The sequence below is a fragment of the Urocitellus parryii genome, chromosome 7 (assembly GCF_045843805.1).
Source record: "Urocitellus parryii isolate mUroPar1 chromosome 7, mUroPar1.hap1, whole genome shotgun sequence".
Taxonomy (NCBI): domain Eukaryota; kingdom Metazoa; phylum Chordata; class Mammalia; order Rodentia; family Sciuridae; genus Urocitellus; species Urocitellus parryii.
This window is the reverse complement of record NC_135537.1, coordinates 30,346,624-30,371,183: the sequence shown is the minus strand read 5'-3', so window position 1 is coordinate 30,371,183 and position 24,560 is coordinate 30,346,624. Positions and strand designations below refer to the sequence as shown.

The following is a 24,560-nucleotide window of genomic DNA, read 5'->3' as shown; positions in this document are numbered from 1 at the left end:
ATGCTGCAACTAACAGGATGAAACAGGTACAGGAAGCAGGGGACCATGGAGCCCAGACCTGTTTATCCAGAGATTGGGGACCTGTATCGTCATTCAGGTGCTTTTTCTTTTCTGACATATATCTGCTTTGGGAATATTTCTTTGTTCAAGGATGAGGGGCAGTGGAAAGAAAAGACATGAAATTCCCTTGTCTGTACTCTTCTGAAATGTCACCTCACAGCATGCCAGACACCAAGCCAAGAAATGGCTTAGTCAGGCTCTCCGCCAATTGGCAGGGACCTAAAGTTTACTGGGCCTCCTGAAGGGCAATGTTTTTCCCACACAACAATCCCCACAGTTTACCTTGCAATGGTCCCAGCATTAATACTAATTCTTCTTGTGATATTGGGCAGGGAGCAGGGGTCAGCAAACTTTCTTTTAAAGGCCAGATATTAAATAATTGAGACTCTATAGGTTATTTGATTTCAATTGCAATGACTCAACTTGCTTTTGTAGGAGAAAAGCATCAACAAGCATCACAAAAACAATAAAAAAATGTGGTTCTGTTACAATAAAACTTTATTTACAAGTGCAGGTAGCAGGCAAGATTTGGCTCTAGGGCTATAGTTTGCTGCTTGATATTGAAGATGGAACTCAGAATATTAGTAAAAATTTCTCACATTACATAGCTAAGTAATATGTAGAATATAATTGAGTATTATTTTAAAATATATATTTAATTATAGTTCAAATCTACACATGGAATTTATTTCTCTCTGTTCATTAAAAAAAATGACATAGTCATCTCTTAGTATCAATGGGGAACTGGTTCAAGGACCCTCCACAGATATCAAAACCTGTGTATGCTTAAGATTTTACATAAAATAGCTAGGATCTGCATGTAACTCATGACACCCTCCCATGTATTTGAAATGTCTGAATTATTTATCATACATAATATAATATAAATGTTATATTAAAGATTGCACTATATTATTCAGGGAATAATGACAAAAAAGTTTGTATGTGTTTCAGTATTTCAGTGTAGACATAAATTTTAAACAATTTTTTTTTTTACTTCAGGCGGGTTAAGTTAGATGATGCAAAATCTGCAAAATGAAGGGTCAATGGTATTCTCTGCTAATGCTGTTCTAGGCATTATTCTTGAGGTCAATCTTCTACCGAAAGGAATAAATATTCATAAATAAAAACTGGTAAACAATATGGGTATAGTCCCTGCCTCATAGAGCTAAGAGTCTGCAAGAATATCGTCACTCATTCCACATTCTTCTAGGTATAAGGAATGCTATGGATAGATAAGAAACCTGCTCTAGTGAAATTCACATTCTTAGTAGAGGAAGATGGAATAGACAGAAAATGAATAATATAGCATCACACAGGAGTAAATGTCATGAAGAAATTAAATAGCACAATATGATAGGAAGTCATTCAGCAGAATGGGAAAGGTAGGAAGTAATGGTGCTCAGAGAAGACTTTTACATGAAGACCTGAATAAAGAGGAGGAGCCATCCATGGTAAGAGCTGGGGGAAGAATTTTCTGAGCTGAACAAATAGCTTGTAAAGTGCCCAAGGCAGGATTGAGCTTGTCTGTTGGAGAAATAACAAGAAGGGCAATGTCATTTGAGCGTCTGGAATGTCGTTTGAAGGTAATAAATGATGAGGCCACTAAAGGGGTGTGGGGCAAATCACATAGGACTTCTTGGTAAGAAATCTGGATTTTGTTCTTATATAATGGAAAACTATAGGGGGGGTTAAGAAAGCAAAGGACACATTCCTATTCATTTTAAACTAAACCAATAACTATATATGAGATGAGCACTATTTTTAAAAGCCTCAATGTGAAGGGTAGAGTCATGGGTAAAGAAGGCCTGCAGATACCCACAGGAAAGGACCCACCAGCCTCAGCTCTAAAACCTGAGCTCCATCAATGAAAACAGGCTAGGGAGAACTCATAAGCTGTGATAGCTCTAACTGCCCAGATTCCAGGACCAAAATGCTGTCTATTCCTTCTTGGATCTTTTGATTTTAAAATGTAAAAAAAACAATAAAACCTAACTATTGGTTGAAAAATTAACTCAGATTCTGAAGGGCTCCTCCCTTGCTTAAAGATCAAGGGGCTGTTCTTAAAAGGAATTTGGTAAGGACTTTTCCACAAACCTGATTTAAAAGAAATCATTCCTGTTGACTTTTCTTGGCAATTGCCACTTTTTCCAATCTCTATGCACAAATCAAAGATGTCTTCAAGTTTAGAGACAAATTATTAAAAACGTATTCATCTACTCTCTACTCATTTCACACAATTAGGAAGTTCCCCCTCATGAAAATAAAGTCCCCCCTCGTGAAAATAAAACACAACACATCCTTTATGGTTTAATATTGCACAGTCACCAGCCAGCAAAACATTTGGTAAAAGCAAAACACACCTTCTAAACATTCTAGAACATTTTATATTCTAAATACAAATATTTAAAATTTGCATCTTAGTAAAACTTTGACATATAAAAGAAAAATAACAATAACAATCCATAACAGGTATGGATGTTAATACCTTTCTGTCATAGAAATGTAGGAAGAGATCATGACAAAGGGGCAAACACACAATAATCATTTATATTTATTGTTACATATCCAAGATGTATTCACTGTCAGACAAGTGATACTTTTGCTAATAATATGAAAAGGAGCTATATGATAGAAGAAAGTCAAACTCAGACACACATCCAGGTATTTCACCCAATAAAACTGTGATGTTGGGCATCAATGTCATGCTCCTCTTTGCTATCTGACAAGTCAAGATAACTTTGTCAGCCTACCTCATGTTAACTAAACAAGTTCCCATGGAAAGTTAGTCTTTCTCAATTAAATCCCTCATGTCAGGAGATCAGTGCCATAACAATTCCAGTGTTTATGGTGACCAGTAAATCATTTGCCCCCTTGCATACTTTTCTTCATGTTCAGTTGTAAGACCAGAGAAGTGGCAGAATGAAATTTGAGAATGTAAGTCTCTTAAAGTGACTTCATGTCTTACAAAGAATTTTTAAAACTCTACTTCACCAGCGTTCAAGGAAGAGAACAGATTAACATAAATTATCAACTAGCATTGGTAACACTCATTTATTCTACATCAGAAACGTTCCTGACAGTGATGCCATGCGCTGCATAATAATCACCATGCTTTGATTAATTATTTTGTCGAATAAATGGATGAATTAATTTCACTTACATACACTGATAGCCTGGGTTTCTGCAGTGCATGGCTTCTTACCCATTCCAATTAACTTGAATAAAAATATAAGTAGTACAAGTGGCAATCTAGAATATACCAAATGGTTACAGTTAAAAAAAAAAGTCCATCTGATAGATAAAAATAAATATATATTACAAGAAATTTAGAATTTGGATTGAAGGAAACCTCTAATTAAGGGAAATTTATGAGAGCCTTTAGCAAATTCTCTGCTGAATGCATTTATTTGGTTTCTTGATCCTCCAACCAATCACATTAACAATGACAAAAGATATGCAAATTTAAACAGACAATAGTCAAGCCAAACTGCTCTGACTCATACCAACTGAGAGACATTTTCAGCAAGTATTCAGCCTGATTCATTCTTGCAAGGGTCCATATAACCAAAGAACATTTCAATAGTTATGTTTGGCTATATTCTGAGAGCTGTGCCATAATCATTGACCAAGAACAATGTAAACAAGAATCAAATTTATTTCACAAAATAAATTAACATACGAAATGTGTACATGACTTAAGCCCAGTAGAATTATGTGTTTACCCTGTCACTGCTGAATAATTGCATAGCAACACAAAATATGCATTTCTATGTTTGAATCACCATTTTCATTGTATGTTTTAAGCAAACAAAACATTACATTTTTGGTAGAATAGATCATTCATGACAATTTGGGACTAAATTTCCCTCTAGGTCCCCCTGAAAGAATTTAGACCAATTTATCATGATTGATTCTCATTAAAAAACTAGATGGGATGGTATATTAAGAATAATAACAAGCTGTTCAACCGAGCTATTCATTTCTTTACTATGGAAACAAGGTTTGCCAAAGGGAAAAAACTGACATTCTATTTGTAACTACTATCACCTGAAAATTAAGCTACAGATTTTAAAAGACTGCAGAATTCTATTTTCCTTCTTTCCTTCTTCCCACCTATTGATATTTCACCTGGAGTCTGTAATAAGAAGACTAACTGCAATTCCGAATTTGGAAATTCTAGAACAACCAAGTTCCAGTTAACATGTCAAATGAAATAACAGTGATCTTAGTTCAGTCCCTAGTGGACAAAAGTAGAACAACTATTACTCGGCATGATTCAGCAGGGCTGACCTAAATGATTGTGACCAGACACCAACAAAAAAGAGCATTTGTCCCATCCCTATCTTTTATCCTCTTAAAGGGTAACAGACTACCTTTAAAAAGGCCCGTTCATGTCCTGTCTATATGCACCAAGTGCATCTGTTAGTAATGATCCGGGGGAGAAGCTTTTCACAAACAGGGACATTACCACCACTCTAGTAACAGTCAATTGAATTCACTTACTGCTGCTTACCTGTTACACAATTAGACAGTAAAGAGAGAAAGGGCTGCAGAAAGTGTCCTCATAGTTTAATAGGCACAGTTTCAATGCAAACTTTTCAGTGGTTCAGTTTGATTCCTATAAATTGGGATTGAATGCATATCCAACATCAACATTCATCTGGATATTGAGACTCCCAAATGGCACTGTCTCTGACACAAAATCCCTGGGAAAGGAGGTACTTCAGGAATATGCAGATTCTGCTTAATGTGTTCTGTCTAAATCTGCAGGTGCATGTCTCTGTGAACAGCCACTGCTGGCTGCATTTCTCCTCTCATTGTGACAAATAATCCCTTCCTGATGAGTCCACATTAAACCTTCTTCTTGATTTTTCTCAAGTACAGAAGAACTAGATGACAGAAATAAGTCCTCTATATCCTATCACTTGTTGAAATTAACAGTTTCCTCTACTCATACAATTTATTCAACCAATAAATATTATAAAGATTGAAAAAATGGACATTTTGTGGCAATTGCAAAACCCTAGCTGCACAAAATTTTCTGGTGTAAAATTTATTTGATCCTCAATAAATATTGTCATTATGATTTTCTTTTTTCCACCAATTGGCTTAAAAGTTGCATGCTTTCTTTTTTTTCTTTCTTTTTCTTTTTTTTTTTTTTAATTTGGGTTTTGACAGACTGAACACTCAAGATAAACTTTTAAAAAGAGAAAAGCAGAGCTGTCATAAGGTGCCAGTATTAGATGCACAAATCCGGGGAGTGGGGAGCGCCCTGCATTCAAATGCTTACATAAACCCAGAAACCTTGGCTTACTCAGAAAGTCAAACCAGAGAGCCCGCTTGCATTTGCAAACACTGCCCCCCTGGAGCAAAAGGTAAACACACAAATGCCCCCCTAAGGAACGCTAAGTTAGCTGCAGAGCAAGAAAAGGCTCCATGCAATTAAGAAACTGAAAGCAATCACTTACTTTTTGTAGCCACTGAGTATAATTTTCCATCACATGCTCCAGATGTTGAAGTTTCTGGGAAGAGAAATCCGGTTCCACGTGTGGAGCATCTCTCTGCAGAGCGTTTGTGTTGTACTGGTCTGTCGTACTCTCACGACAGTTCCCGTCGTGTTCTGGAAGAATGAAAGTGTAGGCACATTGCCCATGTTGAATCCGGTTATATCTTCTCCCACCGTTTTCTGGACTCCGGCGCTGGTTGCTGCACCCTATGTGAGTCAGAATGGCAGCGAAGAAAGCAAAGGAAAGGAAAACTGTCATTGTACTGCCAGCACTCTCCTTCCGTGTCTCTCGCAAAACTTGCTCCTCTCTTCTGACCTTTAAACTAGTTCTTTATTTCAGGTAAAACTGCTTGTTTGTTTGACTTTTTCCCCCTCAAAGAAAGCGTTTGCAGAAGAATCATAGAAAACTAGCCATTTGTTAGCTTTGTTCTCAAATGTTATTTTTTTTTATTTCACTGTAATGATAGTTTCCTTCGTTAAAACTTGAGATATTTATTGCATAGTAGCTGAGATTTATTGTTTCCTCTCTGTGTAACCGTTCAGCGTGGAGCCTGCCTGAGTCAGCTGCCTGTACATACTCTAGACCCTTTCCTCTGCCCTATCTGCTGCAGATCTGCTATTTTCTCCCAGACCTCAGTGAGTTTTATTAAGGTTGCACATCCAAGCCAAGCTGGAAGCAGGCAGCCTTTCACAAGATGACTTGACAGGAATGCATGAGTGTGCCCCTATGCTAAGGATTGCTGATGGCTTTGGGCGGCGGATCGTCTTACAAATTGGCTAGATGCGCATGACCTCGATCATGTATGGGCCTCCCGCCCCTTCCGCAGACAATTGCCCTCAGCCTGTAGCAGATTCACGGGAAATCAATAAATAGAGCAGTCCACCTTAATACACTTTTGGTGTGTATGCTGACCTACTAAAATCCAACAAACCAGCTGTATGTTTTTAAAGTTACTATTTAATATAAAACCCCAAGGAAGAAAGTAGGCACAATGTCCAATGAAATTATTTTTAACAGTGAATGATAAATCTGTATAATTATTACATTTCTTTCAAAAATAAACTTTTATTTTTGACTCTGGGGAAAAAATGTATTAAGAACTATTTTTAGCGACAGTATTGTTTTATTGTGTTCACTTAGAATTTTATGAGTTAGAGAAAGGAATCAAAAAGGATTAAATTATCAAGAAAATTACCCTAATTTGTCACTCAAAGCAATATAGCATGTGCATATTAAATAGAAGTATCAAAGTACTTTGGGGATATGGATTTTAAATGAAGCTGGTTGCCTGATCAAAATGCAGCCCTTCATGGAAGCTCTGTGTATATAAATTGAGCAACTTCCCCAGAAAAACAATGTGGTTACAGTTTAAGACAGTTGCCTGAAATTATTAATTCCTGTGGTACGAGCTAATCATATATTTCACAAGAACCTTCTTGGTGTTGCTGTGTCTGTCTTTAACACTGGTATGGAAATTCCACATAAATCCTCTGTGGCTGCAGAGACAAACCATCTGAGAACAAGTATCTATCAGGTGTGCCAGTGGTCTGAACAGGAGAAGTCTCTGTGGTTTTATTAAGGAAGAAAGAAAAATGATCAGAAGGTGTTTTCCCAAATGTATAACATAAATATTTGAGCAAAAGAACCAGTAAAATACACAGAACAGGTGATGATTATAGAATTTAGAGTATGGCACTGAGAACTTTACTGGATGTGAGGAGAAATCAGGAGACTTCATCCAGAACTGGGCGGGCTCTCAAGCAACAAGACCCCTCAGTGGAGTCACAATGTGCAAACAGAAGTCAAGGCCTACCCTCCCGTGTCCTGGAATGGGAGCAGGGCAGTGGGTGAAGGTCAGGAGTGGCTGGAGATGGGCCTTTAGGGAGAAGTTAGAGAAGTCAAAACAAATTCCAGAAAGAATGTAATTTACTTTCAGGGTTAGGGGAACTTGCTGAGATTCATCAGTCCTTTCTACACCAATTAACAAATTTCTGATCGGACAGATAGGGAAGCAAGTTAGGCCAGACACAGCAATAAAAACCTTTCAGCCACTTTTGCAGTCTCCTCTTGTGTGGTCGCATGCCTCCCTGTTGTGTGGTATCACTCCTATGCAACAATAATGGCATTTATTAAGAGTTTACTATTTGTCAGTGCAGGATAAGCACACAGCACACACTATCTCATTTAATCATCCCAACAAACCTAAGGCATGGACACTATGTTTAACCCTGTTTTATCAATAGGAAAACTGACTCACAAAAAGGCTAATAGGTCATAATTCACATAGCTGGCAGGTGAAGTTGCCTATATATGAACTCAGGTAAAAAGGGACCCAGAGCCTCTGTTTCTAAAGAACAAGCCAATCAACCTTTATAGTCCTCTGTGAGAAATGAAAGCAATCCCCAAGGGCTCCAGCTGAACTGATTTGCAGGCCTAAATCAGGGCAGTGATATGTACCCAGAAAAGAAAGAACTGAAAATTCAGTTTACTTCCAAAGTCATTTAATTGTTTTTCTGCATGCCAATCCCACCAAAAAAAAACTGACAGGTTTCCATCGCATGCACATCCATGAGGATAAGTGGTCCAGAAAAGCAAAGGTTGTCTGAGAATGCTTTCCTGCATTGCTTGCTTTGAAAATTATCCATGGAAAGAAGACAGTCCAAAACCAACACCTATAAGTGTTTTGTTAAGAACTAAATACAGCTGAAAACTGGCAGAAAACTAATGGATGAGTGGCAAAGTCTCTATGGAAGTGCTCCTGTTTTTTCAAACAGCTGCAACTGTTGAAAATCTGTCCCTCTGTGTGCTTGTCCATGTGAGCTTCTCCTGTCTGAACAAATGCAAAGAAGGAATGCACAATTTCCTGAGGGAAACATAGACAACCAAGAAAGGAAAGCCTGAAATACAAGTTCACAAAAGGGGGTGGAGGTGGGCAGACTGAGAGAAAATGATAGACTGGTATATTTCTTTGCCAGAAAAACAGAATTCATAATACTGGAAGCCCTAGGGTCAACCTGGAAAAATGTCTGAAGATCAATTTTAAACAATCAGAATATGGAGGGATGTCCGGATCAACTCCTGTGTTTTGGAATTCCAGCTGGGCCACAGTAGGTACATTCCAGTGTCTCCACTCACTGAGGATAAAACACTTCAGGGCCAGGGATCAACGCTGACACTGATTATTCAGAAATGGTGCAAGAGTTGGGGATGTTGAAATTTATGGAAAAATGGGAAGAATGGGAAAATTCAAAAAAATTTCATAACTACGGTTATGAAAAAGGTAAACTAAAAATTCTAAAGAACCAAATGATTCTATTTAATTGAATTCTGAGGTAGCTTGATTTTTGTTTTTAATGCTTTACATTGTTGTTAGAGTAGGAGAACTCTAGAATCAGAAAGTGCTTTAAGGTTCTAGACTCACATCTATAAATAGTCGTGGTCATTGTTGAAGTTTCAGGTGGGACCAGGAACACTATTTATATGGGAATTTAGTGGCTCTAAATCGGTCTTAAGAATCAGTTTTTGTACTTCCTGTGTGACACTTTCCTGATTTCAATGAGGCCCACTCTCTCTGTTGACTTTTAACAACTTTTTCTTCTTATCTCCAAAATAGCACAACTCACCTTTCTGTTTCTAAATCAGGGAGTGATAGTACCTAGATGGTACCTTCTTTTTTTTCCAGTTTTTTTTTTTTTTTTGGTTGTTGTTGCTCTTGTTGTTAGTCTGTCTCCCCCTCTATCTGTGGGCTTCTAAAGTGAACTCTCTTTTATCATTAATTCCCAGCACTCACTGCACATTCCCTTTGAAGGAGTGAAAGAATGAATGAATGAGTGAGTGAGTAAGTGAATGGACTAATTTCTCAATTGGTGCAGCTTTCTGATTATCTGAAGACTGCAGACTGGCCATATTTGTTGCATTTATTGGGGAGCCTATACGCATAAGGGATAAGGGATGAAGCCATAATTATTCTACAGAGTGAATTAGACACAAGAACATAGTACAACAGTAGTATGTACTTAGTGCAATAGTAGTACAAACATAGTACATAGTACAATAGTAGTATGTACAAAAATAATAGTATTTTTTACCCTTAACAAATTGTTTTTTCATTGAATGTTTGCAGAACTCCCACAATTAGGTCTTATTATGATTCCCATTTTGCAGATGAGAATGTTGGGGCACATAGAGAGGAATTTCCAAGATCTATGATCTATTATATAGCAGAGTGGTAATTTGTTCCTTAATTCATGTAATTCTGATTTATATTGCTTACAGGTATATTTCAGTGTTAGGAAATAGGTGCAAAATATTTCTTGGAATTTAGGCAACAGGAACAGCATGGCACCTATAATTATCATTAGTCCTCTCTTCTCATCCACACCCTCAAAACGGGGTTAATATTAGGTCAGAATGCACCCATGGGTTGTCCCACCTGCTTTTCAATAGACAACCTGACTGATCTGCCTGTATTTTGAGTTCACTCTGAATGATTAGTCTTTGCTATAACATCTGTTACGGATCTTGACTGACATTGCAACTTTAAAATAAAATTAAACTATGAAAATTTAAAAAGAGTTTCTTTTTGAAAAACCTCATCGGGAACTAAAGTCAGGAAACATTCTTCTGGTATTCATACAAAACTCTATGATGGCAGGTCAGGGACAGCCTCCTCCCTTTGGCCTGAGCACAGGGTGGTTCAGCACGCCCAGGAGTCCATATACTCTGACTCTGCTCTGGTGCTTTCAGGGATCAAGATTATCATCAGGCTTATGGAAGCAGCAGCTCTAACAAGAGAACATTTCTTGAGTGCTGGAAGCGAAGCCAATACACTCAACTATGTAGGCAGCAAAGACAGAAATACCACAAGGGGCTACATCAGAAAAAGAAGGTAGACAATACTACCAAGTGACTGACAGCCCTGTGTGGGTACATGTAATATATCCCTCGAAAACTCTCAGGCAAGTTGAGAGGCCTTTTCAAAGAGCAGTGGACACTGCAGCAGGTGGGGTGGGGGCTAGAGATATGTAGGTATAAATATGGCCCTACCTTCTGATGAGAGAGAGTGCTGGTAATTGATGACTTGCTCTCTAATTTAGTTTTTAACTATAGCAAAGCAAGTTGGAAACAGTTGATACAGAATTAATTTGTTCTACCTAAAAAAAAAAAAAAAAGGGAATAAGATACTCAAGGAAAGACATGGAAATGGGGGGTTGAAGTTGGAGAGATTTGGAGGTTCTGTGGGAGAACTATCAAAACGGAGAGGAAACTTGTGGGTAAGCGGTGGTGAGAGACTGGAGAAGATATATAGAGTGGGGAGGTTTGGAGTAAAATGGTGTTTCCTATGAGATAAAACCCCTCCTAGTTTTTTAGGCAAAATACATGCTTAGGGGCAAGTTATTTCTTTATAGTAGATGAAAACAGCCATTACTCCTTGCTCTGTACATGATAACAGCTAATATGTGGATCATGCAGACTATTAATTTGTTTCATGGTGGTTTTCTACATTGAATCAGAGTCTGGAAGGCGAGGACCATGTTTATTTTATAACGACTGTCTCCTCCTATCCTGCCACATAGGAGGTATTAAGTAAGCATTTACCATATAACAAATTGACTCTCCTTACTTCTCAGTGATGAGACCTAAAGACATGGAAGCATCACTTACTCCTTTAGAGGCTTCCAAGTGCTGGACCTACTTAGGACCCCAAATCTCACTTTCTACAAAGTCACATAAAGCCCGTAGATGTCGTAGAATTCCCAGGGAATCCTGAGGGTGATAAAAGAATAATACCTAACACTCCAAGTCACCTAGGAAGATGCACAAAGTTGAAAAAAAAATTCAAGAAACATCCCAGAATTACCTTTGGGGATTACATTACTTGTCAATGTCACAATGGAGATAATGTCTACAAGTATTCAAGTCAGAAAGGAAAACAAACAGCTGGGGACTGAACCCAGCAGATGCCAACATTCCCCTTAAACACAGATGGAGAAATACTGCCACTGGAGATTCATTGAGATGAGATCCCAGGAAAGGAGAAAACATATAAGCAACTTTGCATTCACTAACTCTCATTTCTTCTCTTTTTCCCTTCAGATGTCTTGATTCCTAGATAGGAAAATAGAAAAAGAAAGAAAGAAAGAAAAAGAAGAAGGCTTCACTCAACTGACTTTTCCCACTTCAGAAAGGACGTGTATTTACATGTTCTCAGAAACTCTCAAAATGAACAACTATTTTCCAGGAAAGGCAGGAATTATCATTTGATGGGTCATGATACCCAGTGGCAGCTACTCCTTATAAGCCAAAGCTGATAAATGCCATCCACTAATCAGTGACTAATGACATAGGACTTCCTGTCCAGAGGAAAAGCTCTTCATGCTAAAATCAGAAAAGTGACAACCTCTACTCATTCTTCGAAAAAGGATCTCTCACAAATACTGTAAGCTCAGATATTATTATTATGTTAACAATATTTTAATATTAATATTATTAAATATATTATTATATATTATAATGCATTTTAATTCTATATACTTAATATATTATATTGTATTATTATGATTATATAGTATTTGCTATATTATACATAATATAAAATGTGCATAATTGTATATTATATTTTTACATTAATATCACTATTAATATTAAAATAATATATTAATTATTAATAAAATGTTGCTTGTTAACAATATTAATATTAAAATATTATGGGAATAAGATCTGAAGTTTTCTAAAATCACTTTTTCCTCCTCTTTGGGTCTCACTTGGATACTTGGTTAATATAGTCTTACTTCTTACATGAAACTCTGTCATGGCTCCTGCCAGATTGGACCAACTATTTTTTGGATGCTTAAGGTGGGACGTCAACTGCTTTGTTTTCATTTTGTTTTGTTTTGGTTATTTCTTTTCTGTGCTATTACATGTCCGATAACCCTGGACAAGACAGTTATTCTGAGCTTTGCTACCACATCTGTAGAATGAGGACAGTAATAACAGTAACAATTTTATACCAATTTCATGCTGTGAAGATGACAGGAAGTGCTGGATACAAGGCACAGAGCCCAGTGTGTGGAGCATATATGTTCTATACATGTTGGTTCTGGTTTCTAGATGTGTGTACATTCTTGTGTTCAGAAATGGCCCTACTTTCCTATCATTTTACCCTCTTAAATGTTTAAGATCATTTCTGAAACTTATACAAATCTGAAATGTAACAAGCACTTTTAAAATGGGAGGGTGGGCAGGGCATGGTGACACAGGACTGTAATCTCAGCAACTCAGGAGGCTGAGGCAGGAGGATCACAAGTTTAAGAACAGCCTCAGCAACTTAGGGTGGCTCTAGGCAACTTAGTGAGACACTGTCTCAGAATAAAAAAGGAATGGGGATGCAGCTCAGGGGTAAAATCGCCAGTTACCTCTGCATCCCCTGAAAAAGGGTAGGGAAGATAGCCACATTCAAGTGGAAATATTAATGGCTCCTCAGAGGACAGGGACTTCCTTGTTTTGCTTCACTGTTACATTTCCTGCATCTGGAACAGTGAGTGACTGTAAATAAGAGGCTCTGAATAAGTATCTGAGTAATGAATGAAATAAATTGGGAACAATGTAGTGAGAATATTCTACTTTGGGCCCTCAGGCCAGAGAAATATCTAGCAGAGCAAATAGAAATGTAAACAGCAGGGTTTGGTAGTGAGAATTTGATGCCCAGGGAGCCCAGGGGCACTGTGGATGTGGTTTATAGTTTCACCACCATGACTTGTTATCCAGCTCATTTCCAGCCAGCTCAACTAGACGGCTTTATTTTCAAGAACTTCTTTATGGTTGGACTTGTGGCTTGTAGTATTCCATTCTGTTTCCTGGAAGATAATGTTTTGGCCTTTGATAAAGTGAAAATGGACTAAAACACTACCATTAATCTCATAAGAGGCATGGCACTTAGTATGACTTGCACATAAGCAAAGGAAAACGGACTCTATCTACTTTTTTTTCCCCCCTCAAAGTCCATATTGCTCCCTATCAGGGTCTAACCAGATTAAGAATTTGGCAATTAAATTAGGAAATAAATGCCAGCAGTATAGAAAATATTTGAAAATATGATTACTTTCATTAGGTTCTTAATTCATATATTGTCTAGCTAAGACCAGTCCTTTCAATGGCAACCTTAATATAGTACTCACTAAGTCTGAAAAGTTAACCCTTTTTTACGGAATATATAATTAGTTTTTTTTCCTCTTGATCTTTCTTTTATAATTAGTAAAAGAATTGAAGCAATTTTAAAAAAAAGGTTAGGATAAGTGATAATCCTTAATGACTGAAAAATTAGAAAAGATTAGCATCATCATGTTTTTCCACTTTTGATGTACATAGATGGATCATTTTGAGCTTCAGAGGCACCAAGCCTGCCTACTTTACAAAATGTTTCCTAAATTTGTACATTTGTATCACCTTCATGACATTTCATGCAACTTGCAGTACTAGTATATCCCGAGTTTCCTAAATTCAAGTTTTAAAACTTTTCTATATATGAGACATATTCTAAACAATATCATCTGGAAGACCAAGCACTCACATTTATTTCCTAATAACTGTTCAAATAAATACAGAATATTAAAATGAATATTCGGCACAACCCATCAAATATTTCATATCCCAGTGGAGTGTGGACCACACTTTAAGGAGCCACTTAGTGCTGCCAAGAGTGGAGTCATCCTCTTGCAAAATGAATGAAATAATGCCTCCCATCCATATGTCTATGAAAGAATATCACAGTTGCAGTTCCTCCAGATTAATTGGCATCATGTCCAGAGGGTTAGAGGGTTGTTTCCATTCTGTAGTACAGTTAGGTGTACAAACAGTGCTTTTGAGACAGATTTTTGCATGTCTCAGAGAGGATGCGTGAGGAACTTCCCTACACCCACCCAGGAAATTATGGCAGGGTAGCAGCTTTATTTGCAATGTTGTGCCCTAACGGAAGTGCCCACTGAAGGTCTGAAACCGAAACTAATGATTGACCAGGTATTTCAATAGCTTTTCTCTTTATTCTGGCAATGGAAAGAATAGTGAAGTGATTTAGTGTCCGAAGAGTAAATCTTTGCTCCTTTTTAGTCTTGCATCTGGAAGACTGTTGTGGAAATAGTAAACAAGTTTCTCCTCCAGAGTTGCATTCCCTTTGGAGAATTTACATTCCTTCCTCACATCCTTTAAAAAAGCCATAAAAACACATCAGTTCAAAAGAGGGGAAGGGGAGTTAATATTTAAAGGAGCAGTTAGGAATCAATTACCCTCAGTTTAATAACAGCTACATTTATTGAGTACCTATGTTATATCCAGGACTCTGTTAATCACTGTATTTTCATTATCTCTTTTGTTGTTGAAGTAATTAACCTCTCATCTGTTATGATCATCACAAAAACCAATTTGTAGGAACTTCAATTACCATTATTTTACGGAGAAAAAAAAAAGAGGTTTAGAGAAGTTTCAGGCAGTACTGAAAACTGTGGTTTTCTAACACTAGACCTGAAGCTTTTAACCATTACATTTAGACAAACCCACAGTCCTTTTAAAACATCTGCTCGTTTGGATTTCCAGTTAATTATCTTCCTGATTTAGTGTACACCCCTTCATTTGTTCATCCAATACAAAACACAAAACTTGATAGCCAATTAGACGAAAAGAAAGTTGTAGGAGTTCAAAATGAAAGCTACTCCAAAAAGTTAATAGATTATACTTACAGTATGTCAACCAATTCACATACATTATTGAATTTAACTCTTAAAACCAAACATCTTACCTATTGACAGATGAAGAAACTAAAGCTTTAGAAATAAGGAATTTGCCTAACATTATATAGAAGTGGCATTTTTAAATTTTTTTAAATTTTGTTGGTACCAGGGATCAAACCCACTGAGCCACATCCCCAGCCCTTTTATATATATATATATTTACTATATTTATTTAGTTGCTTAAGACCTCCTAAATTGCTGAGGCTGGCTTTGAACTCGCAATCCTCCTGTTTCAGCCTTTCGAGACTCTGGGATTACAGGTGTGCCACAAGCGGCATTTTTAACAAGCTATATGACTCAAGGGCCCAATCATCTTAATTAATGTGCTAAGAAAAATTCTCTCAAATGCATGAAAAGAAACTATCTCCAGATTATTTATATGAAGGTCTATAGCCAGTTCCACCCTCACCTTTATAGAATGCAAAGGACAAAGTTAACTCATTGTTCTCTAAGTTTGACCTTGGGTGGACAGTATCAACTTCACCTGGAAACTTGTTCATAATGTAAAATCCTGAGCTTTACCCAGAATTATTGACTCAGAAACCTGAGTTTCTTTTAACAAGCCTTGCAGGTAATTCTGATGTGTGCTTAAGATAGAGAAACTAGTTTTAATTCTTTACTTCCTAAACCTAGCAATCTCATGATCACTTAAGAATTTTATGTAAATCAAGATATATGGGCTTGCTCCTGGACATTCAGATTCATTTGATCTGGGATATAGCCTCAACACTGGTATTCCTTAAAGGGCATCAGGTTCTAATGTGTAGCCTCAGTTAAGCATCAGTGACTTTAACTGAAAGTACTGACTGAGAAGAAAAGCTTTGAAAACATCTGAGTTGGCTGAATACAGAGAAATAAAGAATGAAGTTACTTGGATAAGCCTGACATAATTCTGGGGGATTCTTTGATTCTAGGAGCATAAAACAATGACCTCAGTTCCTTGAAAGTGTTGTGTATTTAATTTCAGCAGCATTTTAGAACACAAAGATTACTACAAATTAAATAAACTGGAGCCAAGAGATTAAGCCTCACTGGTCACGTTGTTTTGTTGTTGTTGAAGTTTTTTACCACTTCAATTTATATTCTTAAAGCCTTTAAAGAGTAAATTAGTGTGTCTCAGTTACTCATGAACGCAGTGATAACTCATCCATTAATTACCATTGCTGTTATGATGATGTTTTTCTCTGTTCTCATGAAGAATTACTGTTTGTTTGTTTTTTCCCAAAAATAAGCCATCAGTGACCATGTTCTTCCCACCAACCCCTCCAGGGTCCTGGTTTCACACTTTGGGATGAAGGATGTGATTGGGAAAACAGTGTCAACAATTTGCTTTTCCCATATAAACTGCAGAAGGCTTGGCATTACTAACTGTGCTCTCTTAATTATATAACATATGCGGATCCTACATTTGCCATGATAAAAAAAATGAGATTTGGGGATGAGCATTTTCTGGTATCATAATGGCACCCCATATTCAAAGCAGGACTATTCATAACAGCCAAAAGGCAGAAACAACCCAAATGTCCATCAACAGATGAACAGATAAGGAAAAGGTGCTATAGACACATGAAGGAATATGATTTAATCACAAAAAGAAGAAAGTACGGACACATGTGACCACACTGACAAACCTAGTAAAGCTTATGCTGAGAGAAAGAAACCAGAGACCAAAGGTCATACATTGCAAGACTCCATTTAAAAGAGACATGCTTAAAAGGAAAATCTATAAGGACAGAATGTAGGTTAGTGAGTACCAAGGAGTATGGCGGGGGAAGGATTGGTGAGTGACGATCTAATGACTGCAGGATCTTCTTTTGATGTGTTGAAGATTTTTTAGAATTAGATAGAGGTTGTGATTATATAGCATTATAAATGCGTGAAATGACAATGAATTTTGTGATTTAAAATGGTTAGTTTTATATCTTGCTTCACTTCTATAAAATGCTTTTTAAAATAATCCCCATATACCACATTTGACATCTGTATTGAGAATTCTCGAGTTATGGGACAAACTGAAATAAAACATATATTTTTAAAAATATTTATTTTTTAATAATAGGCTAAGAAGAAGCTACAAAGATGTAATAGGGAGAATCCATGTACTCTTCACCCATTTTGCCTACATTTTACGTAACATCATAACCAGATCTTAGATATTAGAACAATGCGTGTGAATTGTTTTATGTAGTTTTATCACAACCAGATCCACATAGCTACTATCATAACCTTACAGTTCTGTTACCCCCTTTCTGAGGGATCTTGCTCTAGTTTTTTGAGCATTAGTTTCCTCATAGTCAACCTACACCCTCGTTCTTCATACTCACAGGTTGTAATATGAATAAGATGTGATATAATGTGGGAAAGAGTTATGAAAGCAATAAACTATGGTTCACATTAACACTATTAGGAGTGCTGGGATCCACCATGTTACCCCACATACTTAATATTCACTAAATTCTATTTCTTAATGTATAGTGAGTAAGGTCCACCAGGAAATAAAAGCAGTTTTACAAACTCTACGATTAATTCTTGGAGATATTCAATCAAAATGTGTTTTATCCTTTGATTTGAAACGTCTATCTCAGTTCAAGGGGTGATTCCTTGTGTTTTTATCCCTATTTATTCATCCCTTCATTCAAAAAATATCTGTTGAGCTACATTGTATAAGACACACTGCTTCAGATACAGAAGATTGAGTAGAGAAGTACCTAGACTTTCTTGACACCACACAGCTCACATTCCAATGAGGGAAGATTAAAAAATAAATTATTAATTTATAACACACTGTATATAGTGATTCGTGATATTTTAAAAATTAAGCAGGAAAGCAATATAAAGAATATTGTGGCAGTGGTGGTGGTGAATTTAAGTAGGATTTTTAGGAATGCTCTCACTAGAAAGGTAATATTTGAGCAGGTATTTAAGGAGGTGAGTCTACTAGGCAGAATAATAACTCCACTTTTTCTCCTAAAAATAGTCCACATTCTAATTCCTTGAATCTGTGAAAATATTGCCTTACATGGCAAAAGGGATATTGTGGATATGATTAAGGGTAGCAACCTTAACATGGGGGCAATTACTCAGGTGGAAACCATTTAATCACATGGGTCATGAAAATCAATACACCTTTCTTAGCTAGGGTCAGAGAGAGAGATTGTGAGGAAGAAGGGTCAGACAGATGCAATTTTTCATTTTGAAGGTGGAGGAAGGATCCCACAAACCAGTACATATGGGTGGCCTTCAGAAGTTGGAAAAGCAAGAAAATGGATTCTTCCCCTAGAGTCTCCAGAAAAAGCCCCCCCAAAGCCTTGAATTTAGTCATAGGAGAACTATGATTGACTTCTGAACTATAAAACTGTAAGATAATAAATTTTTTGTTTCCTTAACCACTAATGTTGTGGTAATTTGTTGTAGCAGCAGTAAAAAGCTAAGGCAGTGAGGAAGTATCTTCTTTGTTCAAAGAGCAGTGTGGAAGCCATTCCATTTGGAGAAAAGCAGTAACAGAAGATAAGATGGGAGTGGGAAGGAACAGGTGAAAGAGGGTGGAAGGCCTGGCTAGCTGTATAAGGACATTGGTTTTTCCTCTAAGATAGTACACCATTATGGAGTTTTGAGCAGAATGGCATTATCTGTCTCATATCTTAAAGGAATACCTCTATCTACTCTGTAAAAGGAAAAAAGACAAAGGCCTAAGAAGTGAGTGAGGAGGGTATTTCAATGACCTGGATTAAAGTTGTGGTGGCTGTAACAAAGGTGATGGCGGCTTCAGAGACAAGAAGTCAGTAGGTAAATATTTTGAAGTCAGGGCTAAGCAAACTTTTAGTTAGCTGTCAGGTGTGAGAGCTCTCCCAGTTTGACCGAAGCACATGGAAAGTTGGATTTTGTTAACTGAGTCAGAGAAGACTGTAAGACGAATAGAGAGGGGAAAGGGTAAGATCAGAATCTTGGTTTCAGAGATGTTCATTTTGAGAGTTTTATTGAAGAGCTTACTAGTGAACAATTAGATATATGACTTTAGAATTCAGGGGAGTATTGCCTAACGAAGACATCAATCTGGGCATTGTCAGGAAGTGGGTAGATGGTACTGGAAGCCATGCACCTGGCTGTGATTATCAAGGAAGTTATCTTCATGGAGCCATGGGTCAGCCCTTGGAAGAGATATTGGGATCTGACCTTTTCCTCTTGTGCTCTCACTCTCACTTTCTTCCTCCACTTAATACCACCACCCCCCAGGTTGCCATAAGGTAAGCAGATTTTCTCAACTACATGCTCCCTGCCATGATTTGCTGCCCCATCACAGGCCCCCAAACAAAAAAGCCAAACCAACCATGGAATAAACCTCTGATCCTATGAGTCAAATAAATCTTTACTCATTATAAGTTATATATCTCAGGTATTTTGTCACAGCAATGAAGAGCTGCCTAACATACCTGGAAAATAAGAACAGTAGGTGTTTCAAGGATGGTGACCGACTACAATGAATGGAGCTTTTGAATCAAGGAATATGAGGGCTGAATATTGAGCAGTGTTTTTTTGGCAACATGCAAGTGGTTTATGTCTTTGATATAAGTTTCAGAATAGTGGAGGTATAGAGTGTTGATCCTGATTAGACTGGTTTAGGGAAGACTGAAAGGCAAGGAATTGGCATCAACTAACAGTGATCCTCTGCAAGGATTTGCTGTAAACAGCAACATTGACCACAGAGAAGGAGGCATCCATAAAAAACACTTGAAAAGGTCTCACACTTCATTTTCTGCTAACCTTATGGGGGAATGAGGACAAAAGATTCAAACCTCAAGTCGTTGTGTGAAATATGCTAACCTGGACACATTGGCCTCGTGGAGATTGGGTTGGAGGTTTTTTGTTTTTGTTTTTGTTTTGTTTTTTGGTATTTTTTAATATCTTGTTATGACAGTATAATTAAATCATATCCTTGAACTTGCCAATAAACTATGCTACACTCCCTTGCACAAATAAGAAAATTTTATTCTAGGAAGTATTGTGCCAGAAAATAAGTATAACTGAAGATACATGAACGTAATATAACTCTATTACTTAGCTTGATAAACATTTTTTAAATGAATTATTTTTTTTTCCAGTGTAACCTCCTTTATGGTAAAAGCTTTGTTGTGGTTTCCTGTTAGAGGGGGTAGTGATTAGCAGCACAAAAATTATGCTTGCAGGGGTATATGTGTTCTTGGTTCCATTCCCTTCTCCCCTTAATTATTATGGGTTTTTCACCCTCTCTCTTGTTGTAGAAAAGACCACCTAAATAGTATGAAATGACTTGGCAACATATTTAGAAGTGAAGAAAAACATTGATTAGGGACATGTAGGAATGATTTCTGTAAAATTACGTTTTTATTCCTGGGCTGATAAATTTGTCTTTTCTTAATATTATTTCCTTTATGTATGAGATAATCGCATCTCCTTCCCAATTAATTCATTCAAATGTGGCATAAAAAGCTATTGATGAATATGGCAAATGCCATTTTACCTGGAGAGGCATGGTAAAAAAGACATACAACTAGGCTTGGTATTTTCATAAACCTGGTTTCAAACAAATATTCCCAAATACTTAGACACATTCAGTTGATGAACAGAATGATATCTCAAATCAGTGGTCAAAATGTTTTTTAAAATAAATGATGTTAGGACAACTGGATTATCCTGAGACATCTGGGAAAAGAGAAAGTTGGCTTCATTCTTTATACTGTATAACAAGAAAAACTCCATATCAGGTTAAGTTTTACATCTTGAAAAATAAATCACCAGAAGAAAATACAAATAAATTCCTTTGAATCCTTAGATTGAGGAAGATCTTTCTAATTTAACATCTATAATCCATGTAAGAATTTTTTATTACCATGAAATGTAAAAAAATCTGAATAACAAACTAAAAAACACTTATAAACAAAATCAAAAGACAAATTGCAAGGAAAAAAAGTAAGTCCTATTCATAATATGTAAAAAAAGTACAAATTAAAAGTATATCAAGTGATCAACTTAAACAATAATCTTGGCAAAAATTCAAGTTAGACAATATCAATTTGTTAACAAATTTAAGGGGAAACTGATAGTTTTATACATAACAGGTGAAAATGAATATAATATAAATCCTATAAAGAGAAATTAAAATATTTATTTAATTATGAACACATTTTCCTTTGACCCAGGATTTTGCTTTGAAGAATTATCACAGATGAGCAAACACATGAAACAATGCATGTTCAAAGCTATTTACTAAAGCCATGTTTGTAATAGAAAAACAACTCAAGTGTCAACAAATGCTATGTTGTAATGTATAGCATACCCAGGAGAGGATTATGTAGCTATAAAAAGAAAAGAGGAAGCTTCCAAGTGTGGCTGTGGAAAGATCTCCAGAATATATTACTACCTGAGTTGAAACAAAATATAAAACCATAAAATAGGACACACAGAATGATATCTCTTGTTTACAAAATGGGGGTGACTAGAGTGGATAGGGTCAGGCATTGGAAAGGGACTTAATCATATGAATGTATCAACCATTGAAATAAAAAATTGAATTAAAAGAGAAAAAAGAAAAGTCATCAAATCCTGCTTCTTTTATAGACCATGTAAAGTTGAACAGTAACTGAGGCATCCTAAGCTTGATTTCTTAGTCTATAAAATGTCAAATACAAATCTTACTTTTCTCAGGTTTCTTTAGTAAACAACATAGTAAATGTGAAAATGCTTTGAAACCATGAAATAGCAGGAAAGGAATAGATATTCCCTTATATTTACTTTCCTTAAAATGACTTACTGCCAAATGCATATACAAAGTAGGCCATGACCTAATTGAATAAGTATATGGACCCAGAAACATTAGTATAAGTTCATTCAACCTTTTTGTTCATTTTTCTTAATTCATTTATTCTTCATAAATTCTCTTTGCCCACAAAGGACTTCTTCAGTCCTAGAAATGGAATAGAATAGAGAACAGGGATGAAGCAATTGAATCGGTGGGACAACAGCCCCTCCAAATCCGTCCCTCAAGTGCGTGGATCTTCTCTCTTTCTTCTCCTGGATGCCTGGTGGCTAAGGGGATGCCTCTGGCCTCTTGTCTTAGTGCCCCCCACACACACACACACTGTAGCAGCCCATTCTTAATTCTGTCCACAAATTTTGTCATCTCTGCTGTTTCCTAGACCACCAAAGTTACCACTTTGGGCCCCCATCTCTAAGGAAGGCAGCATGGGTATCAAGGCCAGGAACAGCCATGAAAATTTCTTGGATTCACTTTGCACACACCTCCCCTTATACAGCCCAGAGCTATTTTGCTGCCATGTGTGGAAGCCAGTATGGTAAGTCCAGGTACTCCTGTGACTATATATTACTATAGCCTGAATAGTATGGCTTTCTTCAAGCTTCCTGCACCTTCTCCCATCAGACTGCAATTTATATCCTTCCTCCATCCTTATCTTTAGTGAGCAGTGAAAGGGGCTTGGCATAGCATCCCATCTCTCTATTGACCCCAATTTTTCCTCTTCCAACCACTAGTGAACAGTCTGATTTACCTTCAATGGACCCATGACTCCCTATTCTCATCCCTAAAGTGTCACCAGCACACAGTGTTTTCTCTACAGATGTCCATGTCAGTTTTGGTCAAACCTTCTTTGAAACAATGACCCTGGGCAGGTATAAATACTATAGGTCCTCCCTGAGACCACTACTAAGCAAAATTACAATTCCAGAACATCCCAGCCTGAGATGTTGAGTGCCAGATTTTCCAAAAGACAATAACTCCAAATTTACCAAAATTTCCTCTAAAAATATTCTTTAAAGTGAATTTATCCTAATTATGTCTATCCTACAAGCAAAGCGACAATGTTCCTCAAATCCTAGCACATATGCTACTGCATAATCTGCTCATTCATGATGTCAGTAAAAAAGGGAGCAAGAATATTAATTTTGTTTTAAAAATCAAACCCAGAATTAAGGTTTTTATATAAAAACTATTTGGGTCAGGACTGAGGTTGTGACTCAGGGGTGGATGCTCACCTAGCATGTGTGGGGCCCTGGATTTGATCCTCAGCACCAAATAAAAATTAAATAAAGGTACTGTGTATACCTACAACTAAAAAAATAAATATTAAAAACAACTATTTGGGTCAATCTCCAGAGGCAAATATCATTAAATGTTTAAACTAAACTTATATCTAAGCATCAGAATTTTAAAAATAAGTACATCATTTTGGTAAATCTATATTAAAAAGAAGGAAATAATTCTGGTCAATTTCCAATAGGAAATATATTTTGAAAATTTAAGATAAACATATTTCTAATCAGGATTCATAAAATAAATGCATTGCTCTGGTGAATTATATATTAACAGGAAGAAAAGCATAGACATACATCATACTTGACTGCCATTGGCTATGGAAAGAGAAACCATGCATCTCTAATACCAAGGGAATGTGTATCAATGTAAGGATTCCATGTTCAGCAGGACTTGAGAATTCATAAATGAACAGCCATCTGTTGAATTATGTTTTCTCACCTGGAGCTCAATTTGGAGGAAATGTTATCTGTTTCTCGTGTATATTCAAAGCACCTACAAAGAACTAAAGCCATAGAATTATTATGGAATTGAATCTATAGAATTACTGTGGTTTCATTACAAGCTTTGGTGACTTCCATAGATATTTCTAGATTCCAGTGGAAATGGTTTGTTAACACACTTCCTTATGCTCTGTCTTCCACAGTCTAAAGAGATCACTTTTATTTCTGACCTCTAGCCATGGCTGAAGTACTAACCTATCTGTTCTTGCATTGCTTCCTGGATGCCATGTCCCATAACCTTGTGCTTTGACCTCCGCATGACAGCTGCTCCCGTGGTTTTGGCTGAGGCAGCTGTATTTACCTACCAAAAGAAGCAGCCTTTTGGCTCCCCTCACTTACTGTATGCCTTCTGCTCCTGCCTGCAGGCTTCCTGACAGGTTGCTCTGTCAAGCTTATTAGGTAAAAGGTCCTGAAGGAGGCTCCTTCTACATAGATGGACTGCTTAATGCTACTGATATCTCCTCAGCAAGAGAGCACATATTACTGCCCTGGCCTCCAAACCTCTTGCTCATGACCCCTAAATGAGTCCTCTTCCCACAAAGAGCCACAGTACATTGAGGATAACTAAATCCATGCCATTATAGGTAAATTAGGAACCCCAGATATAGATTAAGACTTCATG

At 36.9% G+C, this 24,560-nt stretch overlaps 1 protein-coding gene and 1 long non-coding RNA gene across 3 annotated transcripts in view; one reads left to right on the top strand and one right to left on the bottom strand.

The window, feature by feature from the left end:
• The window catches only part of Angpt1 (angiopoietin 1), a 223,343-nt gene extending 217,176 nt beyond the window's left edge, over positions 1-6,167 (bottom strand). For both annotated transcript variants that reach the window (XM_077800584.1, XM_026384553.2), the window contains exon 1: positions 5,532-6,167. In XM_077800584.1, the coding sequence (XP_077656710.1) occupies positions 5,532-5,828 (297 nt within the window). In that variant the 5' untranslated portion in view covers positions 5,829-6,167. The remainder of the gene's footprint in view (positions 1-5,531) is intronic.
• Positions 6,168-11,667: 5,500 nt separating this feature from the next.
• The window catches only part of LOC144255748 (uncharacterized), a 32,778-nt gene continuing 19,885 nt past the window's right edge, over positions 11,668-24,560 (top strand). The window contains exon 1 of the long non-coding RNA XR_013343917.1: positions 11,668-12,009. This is a non-coding gene — a long non-coding RNA (uncharacterized LOC144255748). The remainder of the gene's footprint in view (positions 12,010-24,560) is intronic.